We start from the raw sequence: 19,465 nt of genomic DNA, 5'->3' as shown, positions 1-19,465 counted from the left end.
CACACCATTCACAAAAGTAAATCAATACCAGCAGAATTCAACATGAAAAGCCAAGTTTTGGAAGCAAATACCTCCCTCCTCCCAATTTTTTATAACCTTTGGATAGAGAAAGATTCCTTAAACAAGGTATAAAAAGCATAAATCTTAAAGAAAAGAGGTAACTTGGACTACATATTGTCAAATAAACTACATCTTTAGACAAAGACACTGAAAATACACTTCTCTTTGAACAAGTTGGATTGATTGCTGGTGAGAGCTTGGGGCGTCTCAGTAAGAGGGACTCGTAGAATTTGTGTGTGTGTGTGTGTGTGTGTGTGTGTGTGTGTGTGTGTGTGTGTGTTTAATAAATTTCATTGGGGAATATTGGGGAACAGTGTTTCTCCAGGGCCCATCAGCTCCAAGTCGTTGTCCTTCAATCTAGTTGTCAAGGGTGCAGCTCAGCTCCAAGTCCACCAGCAACCTTCTTGTTGAGAGCTCACACTCTAACCAACTGAGCCATCCGGCCGCCCCTAGAATTTGTTTTTGTGTCAGGAAATTTGGGGAAAGGCTTAAGGAAATTGGGTTTTACTCTGGACTGGGTGCTATTAGAAGAAGGGATGTTTTTATGATCTCAATAAATCTTATCTATAGAGATGCAGACTCGCATGAGGGTCAAGCTACAATTGGTCCAGCGGCAACAGTCACTCAGATCAGCCAGGATAGAGGAATATTAGGTCATTTGTGTGATCTGACCATGGTCATGTTTGTCTGTGTTCAGTCATGTTTATGGAATGGTCTTGTTTTCGTCTTCATCCATTATGAGCACAGAATGGCATTGCTGGATATTGCTGTTCTGTGAACGTGTTCACATTTGACAGGAGAACAGGTTCTAGCTGATAGTGCCAACCCAGCTCCTGGATGTCAGGCTTGCTTTTGTCTTCCTCAGCATTAAGATCTAATGCACAAAAGCTACTATAAACAGAGTGGGAAGACAAGCTGCCAACTCAGAGATGTTATCAGAGATTTACTTGGCTTCTAGTAAGGAGCTTAGAAGTTATTACTCCATTTTAACAAGTACAAAGCTGAAATACAACTCTTCTTGGATCTGTCAGAGAAGAGAGGTCACAGTGCAAAGTGCTGCCCCACCCCCCAAATTGGAGAGACAGACAGATACAGAGAGCCACAACTCTCCAGAGCAGACACACAGCCTCTGAACAGAAACCTCTGCAGACACCAATGTCGGGTAGGAAAACCTGAGCTGTAACTGCAGAGTTGCTGGAGGCTCAGTGTGGACAATTCTGAGAGTTAAAACTCCAGGGGAACCCAGTCATGACAAAGCGCCCACACTTTGTGAGTTTGACCTCTGGGAGCTCCACCAGGCCCTCATAGTGAACATAGGAGAAAAATCTCCTGGTGCTTCTGGCAGAGGGAGGGAGAAAGGAAACACCTGAAAAATGCCAGAATATTCTGTTCTTCTTAGCAAGCCCTGCCCTCAGGGGAAACTACTAGAGTTTAACCTACCTGGAGGAAGGTTAGGTTAAGCCCCACTCCAGCCTCCTTTAGCCTTCCTTGTGGAGTAAGGAAAATACTGAACTCCAGGCCCCTCTAGCCAGCCTGTTCCACCTAAGGGAGGTAGAAGGGAATGGAGAAGCTCTGTGAAGTTCGGAGCCCAGGTGCACAGGCTCACCAAAAGATGGAGACCTAATTGTGGGACCACAGAAAGCTTCCTCTCCTTGGCCACTTTACCTCTGCATTTCTAAAGACCTATTTACCACAGTTCCTTTTACCCAGTGCATCATGTCTGCCTTTCAAAAAAAGATTACAAGACATACGAAAAAACAGAAAAACACCGTTTCAAGACACTGAACAAGCATCAGAATCAGATATGACGAGAATGTTAAAATTATCAGATCAGGAATTTTTTTTTTTAAAGATTTTATTGGGGAAGGGGAACAGGACTTTATTGGGGAACAGTGTGTACTTCCAGGCCTTTTTTCCAAGTCAAGTTGTTGTCCTTTCAGTCTTAGTTGTGGAAGGTGCAGCTCAGCCCCAGGTCCAGTTGCCGTTGCTAGTTGCAGGGGGCGCAGCCCACCATCCCTTGCGGGAGTCGAATCGGCAAACTTGTTGTTGAGAGCTCGCACTCCAACCAACTGAGCCATCCAGGAGCTCAGTGGCAGCTCAGCTCAAGGTGCCGTGTTCAATTTTAGTTGCAGGGGGCGCTGCCCACCATCCCTTGCGGTACTCGAGGAGTTGAACTGGCAACGTTGTGGTTGAGAGCCCACTGGCCCATGTGGGAATCGAACCGGCAGCATTCGGAGTTAGAAGCATGGAGCTCTAACCACCTGAACCACCAGGGCGGCCCCCCAGGTCAGGAATTTTTTAAAACTATGATTAACATGCTAAAGGCTTTAATGGAAAAAGTAGACAACATACAAAAGCAGATGGATAATGTAAGCAGAAAGATGGAAATCTTGAGGAAGAAATGCTGGAGATTAAAAAAAGATACTGTAACAGAAATGAAGAATGCCTTCGATGGGCTTCTTGGTAGACTAGACATGGCTAAGAAAAGAATCTCTGAGCTTGAAGCTATGACAACAGAAACTTCCTAAAATGAAGAACAAACAGGAGACTGAAAAAAAAAAGAACAGAATATCCAAGAACTGGGAGACATCTACCAAACATGGAACATGTGTGCGGTGGGACTAATCAGAAGGGGAAGAGAGAGAGAAAGGAAGAGACGCGATATCTGAAGTGATAATGACTGGGAATGTTGGCGGACTATTAGCCATAAAGCTACGGTAAACAAGACAGTGCGGTATTGGTAAAAGAATGAACAACCCGATTTAAAAATTGGCAAAAGACCTAAACAGACACCTGACCAAAGAAGGCCTACAGACAATAAGTATGCACATGAAAAGATGTTCAACATCACGTGTCTTCAGGGAATTGCAAATTAAAACGATGAGATACCATTACACACCTGTTAGAACAGCCAAAATCCAGAACAGTGAAGACACCAAATGTGGGCAAGGGTGTGGAGCAATAGGAACTCTCGTTCACTGCTGGTGGGAACGCAAAACGGTGCAGCCACTTTGGAAGACAATTTGGCAATTTCTTACAAAACTAAACATACTTTTAGCATACAATCTAGCAATTGCGTTCCATGGTATTTACCCGAAGAAACTGAAAACTTATGTCCACACAAAATCCTGCACACGATGTTTACAGCAGCTTTCTCCGTAACTGCTAACACTTGGAAACAACCAGCAGGCCCCTCAGCAGGTGATGGATAAATAAACTGTGGTCCATCCAGACAATGGAATACTACTCAGCACTAAAACCAATGAGCTCTCAGCCATGAAAAGTTATGGAGGAATCTTAAATGTTATTACAAAGTCAAAGAACCAGTCTGCAAACAGTACATACTGTGTTATTCCCACTGTATGACATTCTGGAAATGGCAAAACTGCAGACAGTAAACAGGTAAGTGGTTACGTGGGAGGCAGGAATGAATAGGCAGAGCACAGACGATTCTCAGGGCAGTGAAACTATTCTGTATAATACAAGGGTAGATACATGTCCTTATACAGCTGTCCAAACCCAGCGAATGTGCACCACGGTGTGGACCCTCACATAAACTGTGGACTTTGGGTCATAATGACGTGTCTGTGGAGGTTCATGGATTGTGACAAATGCACCACTCTGGTGTGGGATGTTAATAGTGGGAATGTTGACGGTGTGTGTGTGTGTGTGTGTGTGCGTGTGTGTGTGTGTAGGGTGGAGAGACAAGAGGTACATGGGAAATTTCTGTACTTCCTGCTCAATTTTGCTGTGAACCTAAAACTGCTCTAGAAAACAAAGTTTAACTTTAAAAAAAGAGATACTTGGTCAAGGATTACTATTGCGAAGATATAAATTCCTGCAAATCAATAAGACAAATAAAAAACAACACATTAGAAAATAAAGCAAAAAACCGAACCGACAAGAAGCCTGAATAGCACATAAGCAAATGAAAATATGCTCAACGTCAATAACAACTGATAAAATGTAAAATAAAGCAGTTGTAAGATGCCTTCATATACCCATTGTGTTAGTTTCCCAGAATTGCTATAACAAATTACCACAAACTTGGCCACTAAAAAATACGTATTTATTCTCTCAAGGGTCTGGAGGCCAGAAGTCTGAAATCAAGGTGTCACAGGGTCATACTCCTTCTGCAGGCTCTCGGGGAGGCTCCTTCCTGCCTCTTCCAGCTTCCAGTGGCGCCACACATAGCTTGGCTTCTGGCTGTGCCACTGCAATCTCTGCCTTGTCCTCACGTGGTCTTCTGTCTCAAATATCTCTTTGTTTCTCTCAGGACACTTGTCATTGGTTTAGGGCCTACCCAGTCAATCATGGGTAATTTCATCTCAAGATCCTTAATTATACCTGTAAAGATCCCTTTTCCAGATAAGATCACAATCATAGATTCCAGGGGTTAGGACATGGACATACGTTTGGGGGGGGGGGGCACCATGCAACCCACTACAGTCATTGGTAAAAAGTAAAAAGTCCAACAATACCAAGTGTTGGAGAAGACACAGAGCAAAGAGAACTTTTATAGTGTTAGGAGACTTTTAATTAGTCTCTTTGGAGGCAATGTCCAGGCCACATACAGCAATACCTGGGAAACTTAAAGTGTACACTACCTATCCCTACCTATTTCACTCCCAGATACACACCCAAGGGGAACACAAAGAGACAGGCACCCAGGGGTACTTGCAGCCACATTTGTAATCGCCAAATAGGGAGCACTCCCTAATGCCCATCAACAGTGGGCCAACTGTGGTGTATTTATTCAACACAAGTCAGGGTGGGAAAACCTCAGAAATAGGATGCTGAGAAGCAAAGCAAGTTGTGTTGCCATCAGCAGAAAGAACAGGGCCTCAGGGAGAGCGGGAAGGAAGGAAAGAAGGAAGGGCAGGAAACAAAGGAAGGAAGAGATGGGGTCATTCTGAAGAAAAGGTGCAGCTATAGGCTAACTATAACAGACGATGTAATACTATTAGCATCGCGGGCAGGGAAAAATCTCCACCTCGTGTCGCCATAACCGTTCTGACAAGGGTCATGTGAAAACAAGGGAATCCCACCTCCCCACAGAATGAGTGGTCAGCGAGGACAGCAGGGACCCTCCCTGAGAACGCCTGCCACACCACCCTTAAATCTTGAATATTTCACGCCCTCATTCGAATAAAACCCCAAGCCTCTTTGTTCTTCGGTGCAGTTGCTCTTCTTCTGCCCATTCTCACGCCATCTTGAGAGTGTCCTGTACTCTTTCCTTTCTTTTCATAAACCCACTGCTCTCTCGGCTCTGTTTGTGTTGCTTAGTTGGTACGTCCTGGAATTCATTACTGTGACATTTACCAAGGACCTTTGTTTTCTGGTAACAGTAGTGAAAAGATCAGTAGAATCCAACACTCACGGTCAGACGTTTAAAAATATGCAAAGTAGGGGGCCGGCCCGGTGGCTCAGGCGGTTAGAGCTCCGTGCTCCTAACTCCGAAAGCTGCCGGTTCAATTCCCACATAGGCCAGTGGGCTCAACCACAAGGTTGCCAGTTCAATTCCTCTACTCCCACAAGGGATGGTGGGCTGTGCCCCCTGCAAATAGAAAGCGGCAACTGGACCTGGAGCAGAGCTGCGCCCTCCACAAGTAAGACTGAAAGAACAACATCTTGAAGCTGAACAGAACCCTCCACAACTAAGATTGAAAGGACAACAACTTGACTTGGAGAAAAGTCCTGGAAGTGCACACTGTTCCCCAATAAAGTCCTGTTCCCCTTCCCCAATAAAATCTTAAAAAAAAAAAATATGCAAAGTAATCCTCAGTAAATGTTCAATGATGGCAGACCTTGGTTTGAAATCTCCTCGGGAGATTCCTGGGTGTGACCTGAAACCTGCCCCTTAGGAAGAGGGCAGGGAATGGCCGGAGAGTCAGGCCACTGCAGATGGGTAGGTGGCAGTTTTAATGACCAAGAAATTTACTCATCAGGCTTGTCTTGGGCGGCGTCCGAACAAAGAGATATCTGCCCCCACTGCCAAATCTTAAATGTTTGTGTACATGCCTTCCCAGGGTTCAGTCACAAGTACTATCCACATGGTCTCAACACCACTTACAATCTTAAGGCCGTGTTGTTATTTTCTCCATAAAAAAAATGTTTCTCTCTTTTGTTTGTTGGACTTGCCTATGGTTTTTGCTGTAGTTTGCTTGTCCCAAATTGCAATTCTTTGCTATTCCCAAATGAACCCATTTTTACTGGTATTAGGTTGGTGCAAAAAAAAAAAAAAAAGAAAGGTTAAAAATCATTGCAAAAACCGCAATTACTTTTGCACCAACCTAATAAAATAACTGACTTTTATTTTTAAGGTCACCAGGCCTGAGAGCCTCGGGAAAGAGCATGGCCCTGCAGCTCTTCTGCCCTCCACCGTGAGGCAATACATTTCTGTTGTCTTTAGGCCCCATGTCTGTGGTCATTTTTGTGGCGTGGAATTAACCCCTGGTCATCCACAAAAAGTGAAAGCATTCACAGACTCTACAAAGTGGGAGAGTGAGGAAAAAGGATTTTATTAAAGTTAGGAAGAGAGACAATGCCCATGGCAGTGTCCAAAAATGTCCAAAAATGACGGCTGCCACAGGTTGTAAGGAGAGAAACACTGGCGGGAGGGGGCGGGTCACTGTGGCCAGAGTCCAGAGTCTGAGAGTGGACAGCTGCTGAGACAGACGGTGTCATGCGGGGTCTCTGGTCCCGCTCTCTGCATAAGAACGCAGGACATGGTGAGGCCAAAAAAGGAACAACAACGGAGCCATAGATAGGGGATTCATACCACTATATTCTCACTGGCAGCTGGTCGAGACACAAAAGCAAACATCCGCCAGCACACTAACAAGGGGCTTCCTGCACCCCAGTCTCGCTGGTGGCCGGGCGAGACACAGGAAGTAGGAGCAACACGAGCCACAATCCACTTGCTAACCGCACTTGCTAGCCGCAATCTGCCATCTGCTTCTCTGCCAACCAACCCCCACTTGCTAGCGTAGCTATGTTAGTTATATCAGTGGCTAATGGCTAACCGGTAACAGCTGATGGCCAACCAGCCACAGCGGATGGCCATCTACTACCCGAGCCAGCACCATTCCACGTGAGGTCGAGAGCCTGGAAACTGCTCTCTGGGACTCTGTCCCCACAGAGGGGTAAGAGAGAAATACTGGCAGACTCCTTTGCCAGGACACAGCCTGACAGGCAGCTGCACTAACTTCAGGTTAGCTTTTTCTTATACAGGAAAGGGGAGTTGGTCAGGCAGGATTGAGGGCTGACATCCTTCCTGGGGTCTGGTCTGTTTGAAGAGGATGTTATCTCCAGATTCTGGACTTGGACGTGGCCATCGTGGCCTGGGACTTGAATATATCACTAGTAAAAACTGCAGGGGAGTTGTAAATTGGATTCCAGGGTCCGGGAGCCCGAGGATTAAGAAATTGCTCTTTTCCACGTTAGGATGTTGTTAATTAACGAGGTATGGGGAGCCTTGAGAAAGGGAACACACAGAGTTCTTCAGTTAATCAGTAGGGGAGAAACAAATAGAAAACAGCTGAATGTCAGGGTGGACCAAAGTGCATACAAACTAGGTTTAATTACAGGTGGCTAGACAGCAAGCTATGTGGTAAGTTGAACTGCAAACTAGCTAAGTCTAAGTGCCTTATGATTCCCTGAATTTCACCCTTACAGTCATCCAGTTACAACAGCCCCAGGAAACTAACACAATGGGTATGCAAAGTCATCTTACAATTGTTTTATTTTACCAACTGGAGGTTGAGCATATTCTCATTTGCTTATGGGCTCCCTCTTCAGGCTTCTTGTGGTTCAGTTTTCTTTTGTTTTAACAGCTTTATTGCGATACAGTTCACCCATAATCTAGTGGTTGGAGGTGCCGTACCTCCTCAATGACTGCACCCCACCCCTTGCCCTGACTTCCCTTCCTAGTATCATGTTGGCACTGACATCTGGAGCTACTGAAGATGAAGGCTCTGGGTTTGTTGTGAGCTGTGGCTCCCTGTGGGCTGGCTCCAATCACAGCCAAGGAGGACCTCAGACGAGTGCGCACAGGTTCTCACACGCTCTGCCTGGAACTGCTGTTCTGCTTCCCAGAACCTAGTAGGTGCCTTAGAAACACTTGCAGAAATATCAGTGGCCCGCATTTAGGAGCACTGATTTCATGCCAGGAGCTATGCTGTTTCTGGTCTATTCTCTTATCTTCCCATGTGATCCTCTCAAGAACCATGACAATTAAGCACTGCAGTTATCTCAGAGAGGCTCAGAGAGGTTAAGTAACTTGCCCAGGGTCACACAGTAAATAGAAGAATAAAGGAACAAAAGAACGCTGCACTACACTGCAGCCACAGGTGCCCTGGCCTGTTCATGCTCTCGCTGCCACAGCTATGGCAGCTTCCTCTGTCCTGAGGATCCCAGTCGGGCACATTAGGAGAATGCAAATAAAGGAACTCCGTGGTGAGGGGTTGGGGAGAGGGGTAGACATGAGGACTTGGTGGGCTGTAGAGCTCAGGTGGCTGAGGGCTTTCTGGAGAAGGCAGCCTTTGCTGCCACTGTCCCACTGATATTTTCATTCTGTAATTCCCTCCCACACACTCACATCCACTCTGAATTTTTCTCTTTATCAGATAATTCCCTGCCAGCTTGGAGTTGCCAGACTTGTTCCAGGACCAGCTGAGCCGGGGCAGATGCAGCCACATCAGGAGAAGAGTAGGTGTGTGAACTATAAGGCAGCTGAACTGGTCACGTGGTTCTGTTAGGTCACCTGGATGCCACTCCATTGCTAGGTGTGGGCACAGGAGGACTGGCAGCGGCCTGTGTCTCCTGGAAAGACTGGCAGGTGGCAGAGGCAAGAGTGAGACCTGGGTAGGAGCAGAGTTGGTGCATCTGAGGCAGAATGTCAGGCACAGAGGTCAAAGGCGTGGTGAAGGATTCAAGGTCGCCGTCCACACTGGGGTACGTGGGGCTGTGGGGCAAAGGGCGGAGCAGCAGGGCCACAGGGTAAAAGGCCACAGGGTAAAAGGCACTGGGGGGCAGCAGCACAAAGGCAATGGGATTGAGGCCACAGGGCTCCTTGCAGGGAGCTGTGCTGCCCTGGCTGTGCCGTCTCCTCAGGTGACTTCTCCTGCCTGAGTCTCACTTTTCTCCCTGAAGATACCTGGCAGCACTCACAGAGGAACCTCCATCCTGGCCCTGTGCTGGCCTGGCTCCAGGGGTGGGGACAGACCCCGTCCTCCCTCCAGGGGCTCCCAGGCTGGGGGAGGTATCAGAGACAGACTGGAACCAGGCAGGTGTCACCAGGGCTGTGCTAGGGAGTCAGGAGAGGGGATGCAGGAGCTTCTTGGGAGGGGAGGCCAGAACCAAGTCTGGTTTCAGGTTGTAAAAGTGACACTCACTATCCGTTTCTGGTTCTGGAAGAATTGCATTCTCATTGTAGACAATCTGGAAGCTGTGGAAAGATGCTGAGAAATGGATAAAAAGTGCAGGCACATGTGGTGCAGGGTGGCAGCCCTGTGGGGGAGGGGCCATGGGACCACACTGAACCCACCGTACAGCAGCTGTGCAGAGGGCAAACCAGGTCACTGCTCAGAGCCTCCGTTCCCTCATCCTTACAATGAGGTGATAAAACTATGAGGTCCAGATGAGGTGATGCATACCATATGCTCAGCTCCAGGTGCCAGCTCTGCTGCCCCTCCTGGGTATTGCAGTGTGTCCACTCCGCATGGGATAAATCCCAACTCCTTAGTGCAGGCCTTGTCAGGCCGTTGACCTGCCCAACTCCATCGTTTTTCTCAAGATCCACTCTCACAGGGCCTTTGCACAGGCTGGGCCCTCTGTCCAGAACACCTGCCCCTTCCCCACTGCAGTCAGAGCCCGCGCTGTCCTCTCACAGAGTCTGCGGCACACCCATCCATGATCATAACACTATTATTATCTGTGTCTTTATTGCTTCATGTCTAAATTGTGAGCTCCGTGAGAGCTGCCAAGTCTATGGTGCACATCCAGCCAGGGCCTGCCTGGTAGGCAGAGAGGAGTCCCTAGTCAGCCCCACCTCAGCAAGCCCCGGGTCTCCCTGCAGGGGTGGGCAAGGCAAAGAAGCACCTTGGATGAGAAACAGGAGCCAGCTGTCCAACTCCAGCCCCTCTGGGGACGCTGCTGACCTCACCCCCACCCAGCGGTCTGCTTCCTCATTTTATTAGTCAACTGGTGGGGCTGGACCTGGGGATTCGGCCATGGACAAGCTACGCCTGAGGCTGTCCCCAGACACTTCAGATGTGCACAGTGGGGACACAGACTATGACAGTTGAGAAAGGCAGGGAACACCCTGGGCCTTGATTCAGGGCTGAGGCACTGAGTCTTAGCGAGGCCCAGGGAGCCATGGAGAAGTTAGGGCAGGGGTGTGGAACCAAGTGCTGCTTGAACCCCAGGCGGGGAATGCTGCGTGAGGGCAGGTGAGTGATACTGGCATTCCGGGCTGAGCTGTGGGGCAACTCTGGAATCTGAGGCCTGACGTTCTCCAAGCCAGCTCTGGGACTGAGGGTGGGCAGTGCCAGCAGCCAGAGTTGGACCCAAACTATCTTGACCCAACTCTTCCAGGAAGCGCTCAGGAGGAAATGGGCCTGGGACAGATTTCCCACTGCCCCTCCGCAACGCTGGGGCAGGGCTCTAGGTGGGGCCCCACCCCACTCTGGGCCTGGCCCCTGGGAGTGCATGACCCGAGTTCTCTTCCAGCCCATGACAAGGGTTGGACACAGAGAGCAGACAAGTCTTTAGGGAGCACCAACTGTGGCTGTGTCCTCCTCTGGACAGCGTGTATGGAGCCCCTGCCGCCATGGGGAAGGTACAGCGTGTTTGCTGGTGTTTCCTAGGAATACCCAGCATCTGTTCCCACCTCCCGCATTCCTCAGCTGGGACAACCCACTAAGCCAGCACCAGTTGCTTTTACTGTCTTATTGTTCCTAAGAATAATAACCACAGCCCACAATGTCCACCGACGTCTGGGTGGCCAGGCCTGTCCCCACGTCTCAGAGAGGAGCATGAACTGCCCAAGGTCCCAGGAGTGGTGGAGGTGCCCAGTGCGGGCGCTGAGCGCATGTCTCTCCACGGCCAAAGCTCTGAGGCTGAGGTGCTGGGCTCGGGCCCATGAGATGCTGCTGAAGGCCCATGTCCACACTCCACACAGATACCCAAAGAGACAGAGGCAGAGACACACAGACAGACAGTCACACACCCAGACAGACACAGAGACACAGAGAGACACAGACATACAGACAGAGACACACAGAGGCACGGACAGACAGACGGAGACACACAGACGTGCAGTCCCAGCACTGCCCACCTACCTCTCCACCTCCACCTTTCCTTGATGTCCTGCCTACCAGATGCTCTCCTCTGTTCCTTGTTTTGGGACCCTCCTTCCAGGACCACCCCCCCAGAGCAGACACTGAGCCCTCCTCATGCTCTGGGTATCTGTGGTGCACTCTGCCTCAGTTTCCCCATCTGCCACTGCAAAAGCTCTGTGGCCTCTGAAGCAAAGCACCCTCAGAGTGCCTGGGTTAGGCCCAGAGGTGGCCCTGACCACCGTCCAAGGAATCTTGCTCCTCGATTTTGCTTGTGGCCTTGTGCTCTGGGTGATGGGGGGCCTGGAGTGAATGTGGGTGGAATGCGTGTGTTGAGGGGGTGCAGGGCCAGCCCTGGCCCTCTGGGGTTACACGTGAGTCCCAGTGTGGGTGTCTGTGTGCCCACATGGGTACAGGCAGAGGCGGGGTGAGTGCCCGAGAAGGTGGGAAGCGTGGGCCCATGTTGCCCCCCTCTCCCCACTGGCAGGATGGACCCCTTCTCAGACACACTGCAGCGACTGCGGGAGGCCTTCCGCTCAGGGCGGACGCGGCCTGCTGAGTTCCGGGCTGCGCAGCTCAAGGGTCTGGGCCGCTTCCTGCAGGACCACAAGGAGCTTCTGCAGGAGGCGCTGGCACAGGACCTGCACAAGGTGAAGGGGAGAGAGCTGGCTGTGTCCCCAGTCCATCCCTGTTTATTTAACAGACCCTTCCCTGGCAGGCAGTGTATACAGGCACTCTACAACATTCACTCTATCAAACCTGGGAGGCGGTTTCAATTGTTGTCCCATGTTACTGATGGGGACACCGAGGCAGGTGGGGGTTGTATCACTTGCCCAAGGTACCACAGCCAAGAAGTAGCAGAGCTGGAACTGAAGCCCCGGTCACCTGGCCCAGGGCCTGTGCTCCTCAGCACTCACTGCAGTTCCTAGGGGACTGGCTGTGAAGTCCCTGGAGGCTGTCTCTGTATCACAAGTGGGAACTGGGGACTCCACACGCTAGATCCCCACACCACCCTCCCCCGGGCCTGACCCTCACGCCACTCCCTCCAGTCATTCTTTGAGTCGGACTTGTCTGAGCTCATCCTATGCCAGAACGAGGTCAATCTGGCCCTCAAGAATCTACACTCCTGGATGAAGGACGAGCCGGTGGCCAAGAACCTGGTAAGCGGCTGCCGGGTGGGGGGCAGTGCCCAGGGGCAGCTGTAGCCCAGGCCCTTTCGCCATCCCTGCCCCAGAGTCACTGACTTTTTCGGGACCTCTGTCCTTTCATTGGGACTCCACTGCACAGGCAGCTTGAGGACCCGGGAGGGGGGCTTTGGGGTGGTCCTTGGTGGGGCCTCACTGCTCATCCTGCCCCGCAGCTCACACAGCTGGACTCCGCCTTCATCCGGAAGGAGCCCTTCGGCCTGGCGCTCATCATCTCCCCCTGGAACTATCCTGTGAACCTGAGCTTGTTGCCCCTGGTGGGCGCCCTCGCTGCAGGTGAACAGAGAATCCTGAGCCCCATGCCCTCCCAGCCCAATGGCCCTTCCCAAAAGGGTCCCCTAGAATTCCATTATGGGGTGCCTCCAGCTTTCCATGCCCTCTGTGTCTCTGATTTCCGAGGCCAGCTCCTGGGTGGCGGTGGGGGCGCTGGTCTCCCACTGTGTCTCCCCTGTCTGCCCCTGCAGGAAACTGTGTGGTGCTGAAGCCATCAGAAATAAGCCAGGGCACAGAGAAGGTCCTGGCCGAGGTGCTGCCCCTGTACCTGGACCAGGTGAGAGTGGCCCTCCCCATCAGCATCTCGCCTCTGCCAGGGTGGCCCGGCTTACCCTGGGGTTGGCAGTGTCCCCTGAGCCACCCACTGCTTTGCAGAGCTGCTTTGCTGTGGTGCAGGGCGGCCCTGAGGAGACGCAGCAGCTGCTGAAACACAAGTTTGACTACATCTTCTTCACAGGTGAGGGTGGCCCAGCCAGTATCCTGGGGAAAGTGGGGACATCCAGAGCAGGGCTGGGAAGGCACTGAGGGGAGGAGGCTGTGGTCAGCGGTGGAGACCATCCCAGATGGCAACCAGCTGGGCCTCTGGGCCTTGGAGGGGCAGGACCTGAGCGGCGGGGCTGAGGGCACACCTGAGGTGGTGCCAAGGCCACTTGAAGATGAGGGGTCAACTCTCATGTCCCAAGGGAGCCCTCGAGTTGGCAAGATTGTCATGGCCGCTGCCACCGAGCACCTGACACCCATCACGCTGGAGCTGGGGGGCAAGAACCCCTGCTACGTGGACGACAACTGCGACCCCCAGACCGTGGCCAACCGCGTGATCTTGTTCCGCTGCTACAACACGGGCCAGACCTGCGTGGCCCCCGATTACGTGCTGTGCAGCCCTAAAATGCAGGAGCGGCTGCTGCCTGCCATGCAGAGTGCCATCACCCGTTTCTATGGCGACGACCCCAGGAGCTCCCCAAACCTGGGTCGCATCATCAATGAGAAGCATTTCCAGAGGCTGCAGGGCCTGCTGGGCTGTGGCCGCGTGGCCATTGGAGGCCAGAGCGACGAGAGGGATCGCTATATCGGTGAGTCCCACTCTCCCCGCCACGGCACCCCGAAGCTAAGGCCCTTCCACACTGCAGGCCACAGCTGGGTCCCCGAGTCTGTTCCCTGAGGTTCCCACGGCCCCACTGTGGGAGCTCAGACTGGTCCCTGGCTCTGGTGCCACGAGTCCCTGACACCGATGCCCCACGTCCCTGCGTTCTAAGCCTGTGGCCCCATGACTCCACACTCTGGCCCACGCCCTGGCGTCTCCGAGCTGGGCCCCTGGTGTTCCAGGGCTCCCGGGTGCTCAGATTCCCAACCTCCATCCCATGCTCTGCGGCTCCACAGGCCGTGATCCCAGGTCCTGTGAGCTCACAATTCCTGGGTCCTGACCTCCAAAGGCCCGTCCTGAGCACTCGCTGGGCTGTCATTACAAAGCAGCCCCGTCTCCTGGGCTGAAGGGCTCAGTAGTGACGCTGCGGCTCCGACAGGCTGGCACCTCGGGCCTCGGATCCAGGGGTCTGAGATCCGGTCACCCTCTGACTGTAAGACCAAGGTTGGGGGTTCTCTGGGCCCCACAGGCCTTGCTCCCGAGTCACTTCTCAGGGCCATGGGGAGACTTCTCCTTGGAGTGGACTTGAGCCTGGGGCCCTAGGTCCCGGAGACCTACCCGAGGCCCCAGCCCCGGGCTGAGCTGTGCCCTGTGCCCGGGCAGCGCCCACAGTGCTGGTGGACGTGCAGCAGACGGAGCCGGTGATGCAGGAGGAGATCTTCGGGCCCATCCTGCCCATCCTGAACGTGAGGAGCCTGGACGAGGCCATCGACTTCATCAACCGTCGGGAGAAGCCCCTGGTCCTGTACGCCTTCTCCACCAGGAACCAGGTGGGGCTTCGGGCAGGGCTGGTCAGATGGGACAGAGATGGGGCAGGTGCCAGCAGAGGACCGAGGGGCTGAGAAGGGGAAGGTAGAGGGTCCTGGGCCGTCTAGGGCAGTCACAGGAGTTCTGGGATGGTGGCACGGACGGCGGCACTCTTGGCTCTGTCCCTTACTTTCTTCCGGGAGCAAGTGGGCCTCCCTCCCTCTACAATCTAGGCCACACTCTCTTGGGCCTTCAATGGGCAGCTCCCTGGGATCTTCTCGGGGTCCAGCATCCCCTCTTGGTCAGTCCCACCTCATCCTCATCATTTTGACCTGGGGACGCAGTGTCCCCTTTCAGTGCCTGGCTCATGGAAGGCACATACAGCCTGGGGTGGAATGACCGGGGTGTGTGACCAGCACACGCAGGCTGAGAAGGAGCCCTGGTCGTCCCCTCCCCTCCCCTCCAGACCCCTGCTCTGTTCCAGACCCTGGGGGCAGCCTGAGACACATGGGCAGGACACACCTCCCCCTCCCACCAGCTCTCATGAGACCCATCTCAGCCTACACAATATTCTTTTAAATAGACTTTTTATTTTGGAATGACTAGATTTCCAGGAAAGTTGCAAAGGTATTCCAGGGACCATACACCCTACACCCAGGTTCCCGTTAAGGGCCCTTACAGGGGTCGAAACTAAGAAACTGACACTGATTGGTACATTACAGTTAACCACACTCTAGACTGAATTCAGATTTTGCCAGTTTTTCTTTCTGCCCAGAATCCAAACCAGGGTCCCACGCTGCGTTTAGTTTTCATGGCTCCTCTGGCCTGCGATCGCCTCTCCGCTTTGGGGGTACCGGCCAGTCTCCAGCAGAGAGTCCCCAGTGTCAGTGGTCTGTTGTTTTTCTCATGAAAGAGCACAACAGAGGCGAGGGCTGAACTCTGCCCATCATATCGGGTACACGAGAGCCACACATCCCTGGTGAGGTTAACCTTCCCCACTTGGCCAAGGTCACGTCTGCCATGGTCTCCACTGAGAAGTGTCTGTTTTTCCTTTGCTTACTCTATTCTTGGGAGCAAGGCACAAAGTGTAGCCCACCTTCCGTGGAAGAGGGTGGATTAACCTCCGCCTGCTGAAGGGGCCATATCTACATATGTCATATGGAACCTGTACGAAAGGTTTGGCTCTGAATCATTTCTTTACATCAGCATGGACTCGTGTGCATCTGCTTTATTCTCTGGGTTACGATCCAATACCACCTTATTTCCTTGCTCAAGTTGTCCCGCTTTGGTCCCTAGGAGCTGCTGTGTCCCTGAGACCTGCCCATCTTCTTGCTTTTTCACCACTTCCTTCCTTTCTGGGTCTAGAAGAAGCACAGGCTCGTCCTGTATTTTCTCTGCCCAGCCCTACAATCAGCCATTCCTCCAGGAGCCCTGGTTTTCTGGGTTGTGTTCACTTTAGAAAATGCAACCCAGGTATTTGGAACAGGGACCAGGTGGCATCACAGTTGCTTCCGGGCTTTTCTGACTGGCAGTACTGGTCCCAGGACCCTGGGACACCTACGACACGTCCCACCCCACGCGACTTGCCCTTCGTCCTCTCCAAACATCCATGCTTCCGACTCTGTCCTCTGCGGTCATTACCGCTGGTCTCAACGTGACTTCTGAGCCCCCTTATGGGGGATCCCCTCTACCCTTCAGACAAGCCCTCACCCAGCCATTATCTCTGGGTCCCACACTGGAACCAAGTACAGGGAAGTTTTCATGCAAAACTGGTGTCTGCTAATCTTTTCTGTCCTTCTCTTTCTTCAAGTAAAGCTATAGATTGAAGAGGAAGGGCCTTCAGTAAGTCAAGCCAAGACCAAGTGCATGTTTCTAATCTGACCACGTGATCCATCTGACTTCCCCGAACTATTGCTCCACAGTCCCCGTCCCCCATTTCCGTGTCCCCCTCCCAGAGCCTGCGGGCCCTTCTCCTCTCTGCCTGAATGACTCCTGGCCCCTTGAGACTCAGCAAGCATGTGACATTGCTCCCTTGGGACACCTTACTGACCACCCTGCACTCACCCTGTCCCCAGGCAAACGCTGGGGTCCCACCTCCCGGTAAGGCCTGAGTCTGTGTCCCAGCACCCTGCACAGGTGAGCAGACGTACTATAAACGTGTCCCAAGTAGGGAGCCTGCTGGCAGCTGCTGCACAGCCACGTACTCCAGCTGCCCACCATCCCCTTCGGCTCACAGGGCGAACTAGATCCTTCCAGGGCCCTGAGGGGGCTGGGCAGAGCCCCTGGGAGCTGGGGACAGACGACTGGCTTTCTGCTCTCCAGCCTCTCAGCCTCATTGCTTCTTCTTCCCAGGTGGTCAAGCAGGTGCTGGCCCGGACCAGCAGCGGAAACTTCAGTGGGAACGACGGCTTCGTTTTCATGACCCTCAATAGCCTGCCTTTTGGAGGAGTGGGTAGGTGCGGGCAGAGCTCTGCCTTCTCTTACCTCACTGACTGAATGGCACCCAGCACCTTCCTCCAGCTCCGCACACACAGTCCTGAGCGGAACTTTCCAGCTGGCTCTGCATTTCCACATGGGCGGGTCCACAGACACAGCGATCAGGCCCCCGCTCTCCCCCACAAGGCACGTCTTCCTGTCTGCCTCTCAGCCCCCAGGCAGCTGTCAATTTCCAGGCAGCCTGTGTGCTCCTTTACCCCAAGTGCCCCAGTCCACCCCTCAGCACGACACCCCCAGGGGTCTTCCACCTGCCCCTAAGGGAGGCCCAGGTGAGTGCACACACCCCTCCCGCAGCCCCATTCCTGCTGCAAAGGCCTGGCCTCAGGCATAGCCACTTCCCTTCTCTGAGCCCACGTCCTCCTCCGTGGAATGGGAAGGCCCGAGACTGCCCTCTACTTGTCCACACTCAGCAGGACCTAGCCCCTCCCTGGAGAGTGGCCGGTGTCACAGGAGCACACAGCAGGTGGAGAACCAACACATGACTCGCTGTGCCCGGCTCTGGGACCCCCGCTCCCCAGCCCACCAGGCTGCCTGTCTCTAGTCCTAGCCCCCGCTCCTCAGGGAGGCGTGGGGGTCTGCCTGGGAGTGGATCTGGTCCTGCTGCTCCCAGAGGAAACCTCCCAGGGCTCCCAGGCCCCTCAGGCATCACGCCAGGCCCCTGACTCACAGCTCCTGGAGGCCAGCCCATCCTGCATCCTGTGCTGGCCATGGTTTCCTGCTCTGTTCTCTCCCCTCTTCCCTGCCTGCTGCCCCAGCCACATTGAGCTCTGCCCAGGTCCTAACTGGCCACAGGTCGCCTACCTCCAGGGCTCTCTGTCATCCCCAAGCCTGGGTCCCTCTTGCCCACACCCACCCCCTTCAACTGGTCAACTCCATACCCCTGAGGCCTCACTCACTGATGGAAGCCATCCCTGATCACCCCCAACTCCAGCAGACTGGGTCCCCTGGGCTTCCCAGTGCAGAAGCTGCCTGGTCCTTGGCTGCCTCCTCACCTAGACACTGAGGGCTCATAACAAGACAGTGCTTACTGTGTCCCCGGGTCTGAACATTTCCCCAACCCCCACAAATCTAAGAGATGGGTGCCATTGTCACCCCATGTCACAGAGAAGGAGACCAAGGTGGACACCCACCCAAAGTGACACAGCTAGTTCAGAGCCGGGATTCAACCCCGCACATTCTTGACCACTGTCTACCTATCTTGTCCTAACAGCTGGCACGGCACCTGCTATCCCCAATGTTCACTGAGCTGGTGCCAGGCTCAGGGCGACACCCTTTACCCACAGCCTCTGATGATGAGCCCACTTTACAGATGGGAAAACTGAGGCTGAGAGGGGTAAAGTAGCCTACCCAGGTCACCCTGCGTGTGACTGGCAGAGCCCTGGTCTGTATGATGCCTCGGCTGGCTACTGAGGGCCTGACTGCGTGTTCTGTGCCCATGCAGGCAACAGCGGGATGGGAAAATACCACGGCAAGTTCTCCTTTGACACCTTCTCCCATCACCGCGCCTGCCTGCTGGCCCACTCAGGCCTGGAGAAGCTCAAGGAAATCCGCTACCCGCCCTATACTACCAGGAGAAAGCAGCTGCTCAACTGGGTCCTGAGCTTCCAGAGCTGCACCCTTCTGTGAGAGCTTTGCCTGCCTCCAGCAGCCCACCCCACAGCCCTCTGTCCTGCTGCTGCCCCAGTGTTCAGTGGTTCCCAAAAGTGGGTGTCCCATCCAGGAGTGCTAAGAGCCTGCTCCTGGGGCTTTGTCTGAGCAGTCCCCCAGCTGGGCAGGACCTCTAGGCTGCTGGGCCACCCCTTTCAGGGCCCAAGTCCCTCTGTATCTTCCTGGCAGATTCACTGACCCTCTGCTTGGATGTGTCTGGTAACAGAGAACTCAACCTGCCTCCCCGCAATGTTGGGCAGCTCTCATGTTAAAAAGGACTCCCTCGTACTGGATCTGTAATTAGGCTCTCAAAATACAGAGCGATGTCTAACAGCTCCATTCACACATGGTTTGGGGAACTGGGTTTGTCTGACCTGAAGTGATCAGATCTGGAGCCCAGATCGGGCCAATTGCCTGAAGTATGTAATTGACAAGAATGTTGATGCTGTGTGTGGAATCAATGGGATGTGCAACAGTTGATTAGTGATGTCTGCTATGGATACAGGAGAGGGCTGTGTACACGGTGGTCATGTCTGTCATCCCTACTCTAGACTCCC

General features: G+C 53.1%; 1 protein-coding gene and 1 long non-coding RNA gene across 6 annotated transcripts; one reads left to right on the top strand and one right to left on the bottom strand.

Annotated features, from left to right (window-relative positions):
• Positions 1–6,557: 6,557 nt before the first annotated feature.
• LOC141572293 (uncharacterized) lies at positions 6,558–7,551 on the bottom strand. Its single transcript, XR_012497654.2, has 2 exons — positions 7,269–7,551; positions 6,558–6,769 (listed from the first exon to the last, which is right to left on the bottom strand). It is a non-coding gene; the product is annotated as an uncharacterized LOC141572293 (long non-coding RNA).
• Positions 7,145–19,240, top strand: LOC109450388 (aldehyde dehydrogenase family 3 member B1-like). Of its 5 annotated transcripts, none has more exons than XM_074336803.2 (11): positions 7,145–7,273; positions 8,688–8,773; positions 11,887–12,049; positions 12,449–12,559; positions 12,760–12,880; positions 13,069–13,154; positions 13,253–13,334; positions 13,561–13,947; positions 14,622–14,788; positions 17,118–17,217; positions 18,703–19,240. In XM_074336803.2, the coding sequence occupies exons 2-11, from the start codon at positions 8,748–8,750 to the stop codon at positions 18,885–18,887; spliced, it is 1,428 nt and encodes a 475-aa protein (XP_074192904.2). In that variant the 5' UTR covers positions 7,145–7,273; positions 8,688–8,747; the 3' UTR covers positions 18,888–19,240. The 5 variants fall into 5 exon arrangements, with proteins under 5 accessions (XP_074192904.2, XP_074192907.2, XP_088645868.1 ...); XM_074336806.2 differs by having other exon boundaries at positions 7,150–7,205; XM_088789742.1 differs by lacking the exon at positions 7,145–7,273 and adding an exon at positions 8,006–8,163.
• The last annotated feature ends 225 nt before the right edge of the window (positions 19,241–19,465 follow it).

Source organism: Rhinolophus sinicus, chromosome 14 (genome assembly GCF_057876585.1).
Source record: "Rhinolophus sinicus isolate RSI-liver-muscle chromosome 14, RSI-T2T, whole genome shotgun sequence".
In the NCBI taxonomy this organism is placed as follows: domain Eukaryota; kingdom Metazoa; phylum Chordata; class Mammalia; order Chiroptera; family Rhinolophidae; genus Rhinolophus; species Rhinolophus sinicus.
The sequence above is the reverse complement of the archived record's forward strand: the minus strand, read 5'-3'. Positions and strand labels throughout refer to the sequence as shown.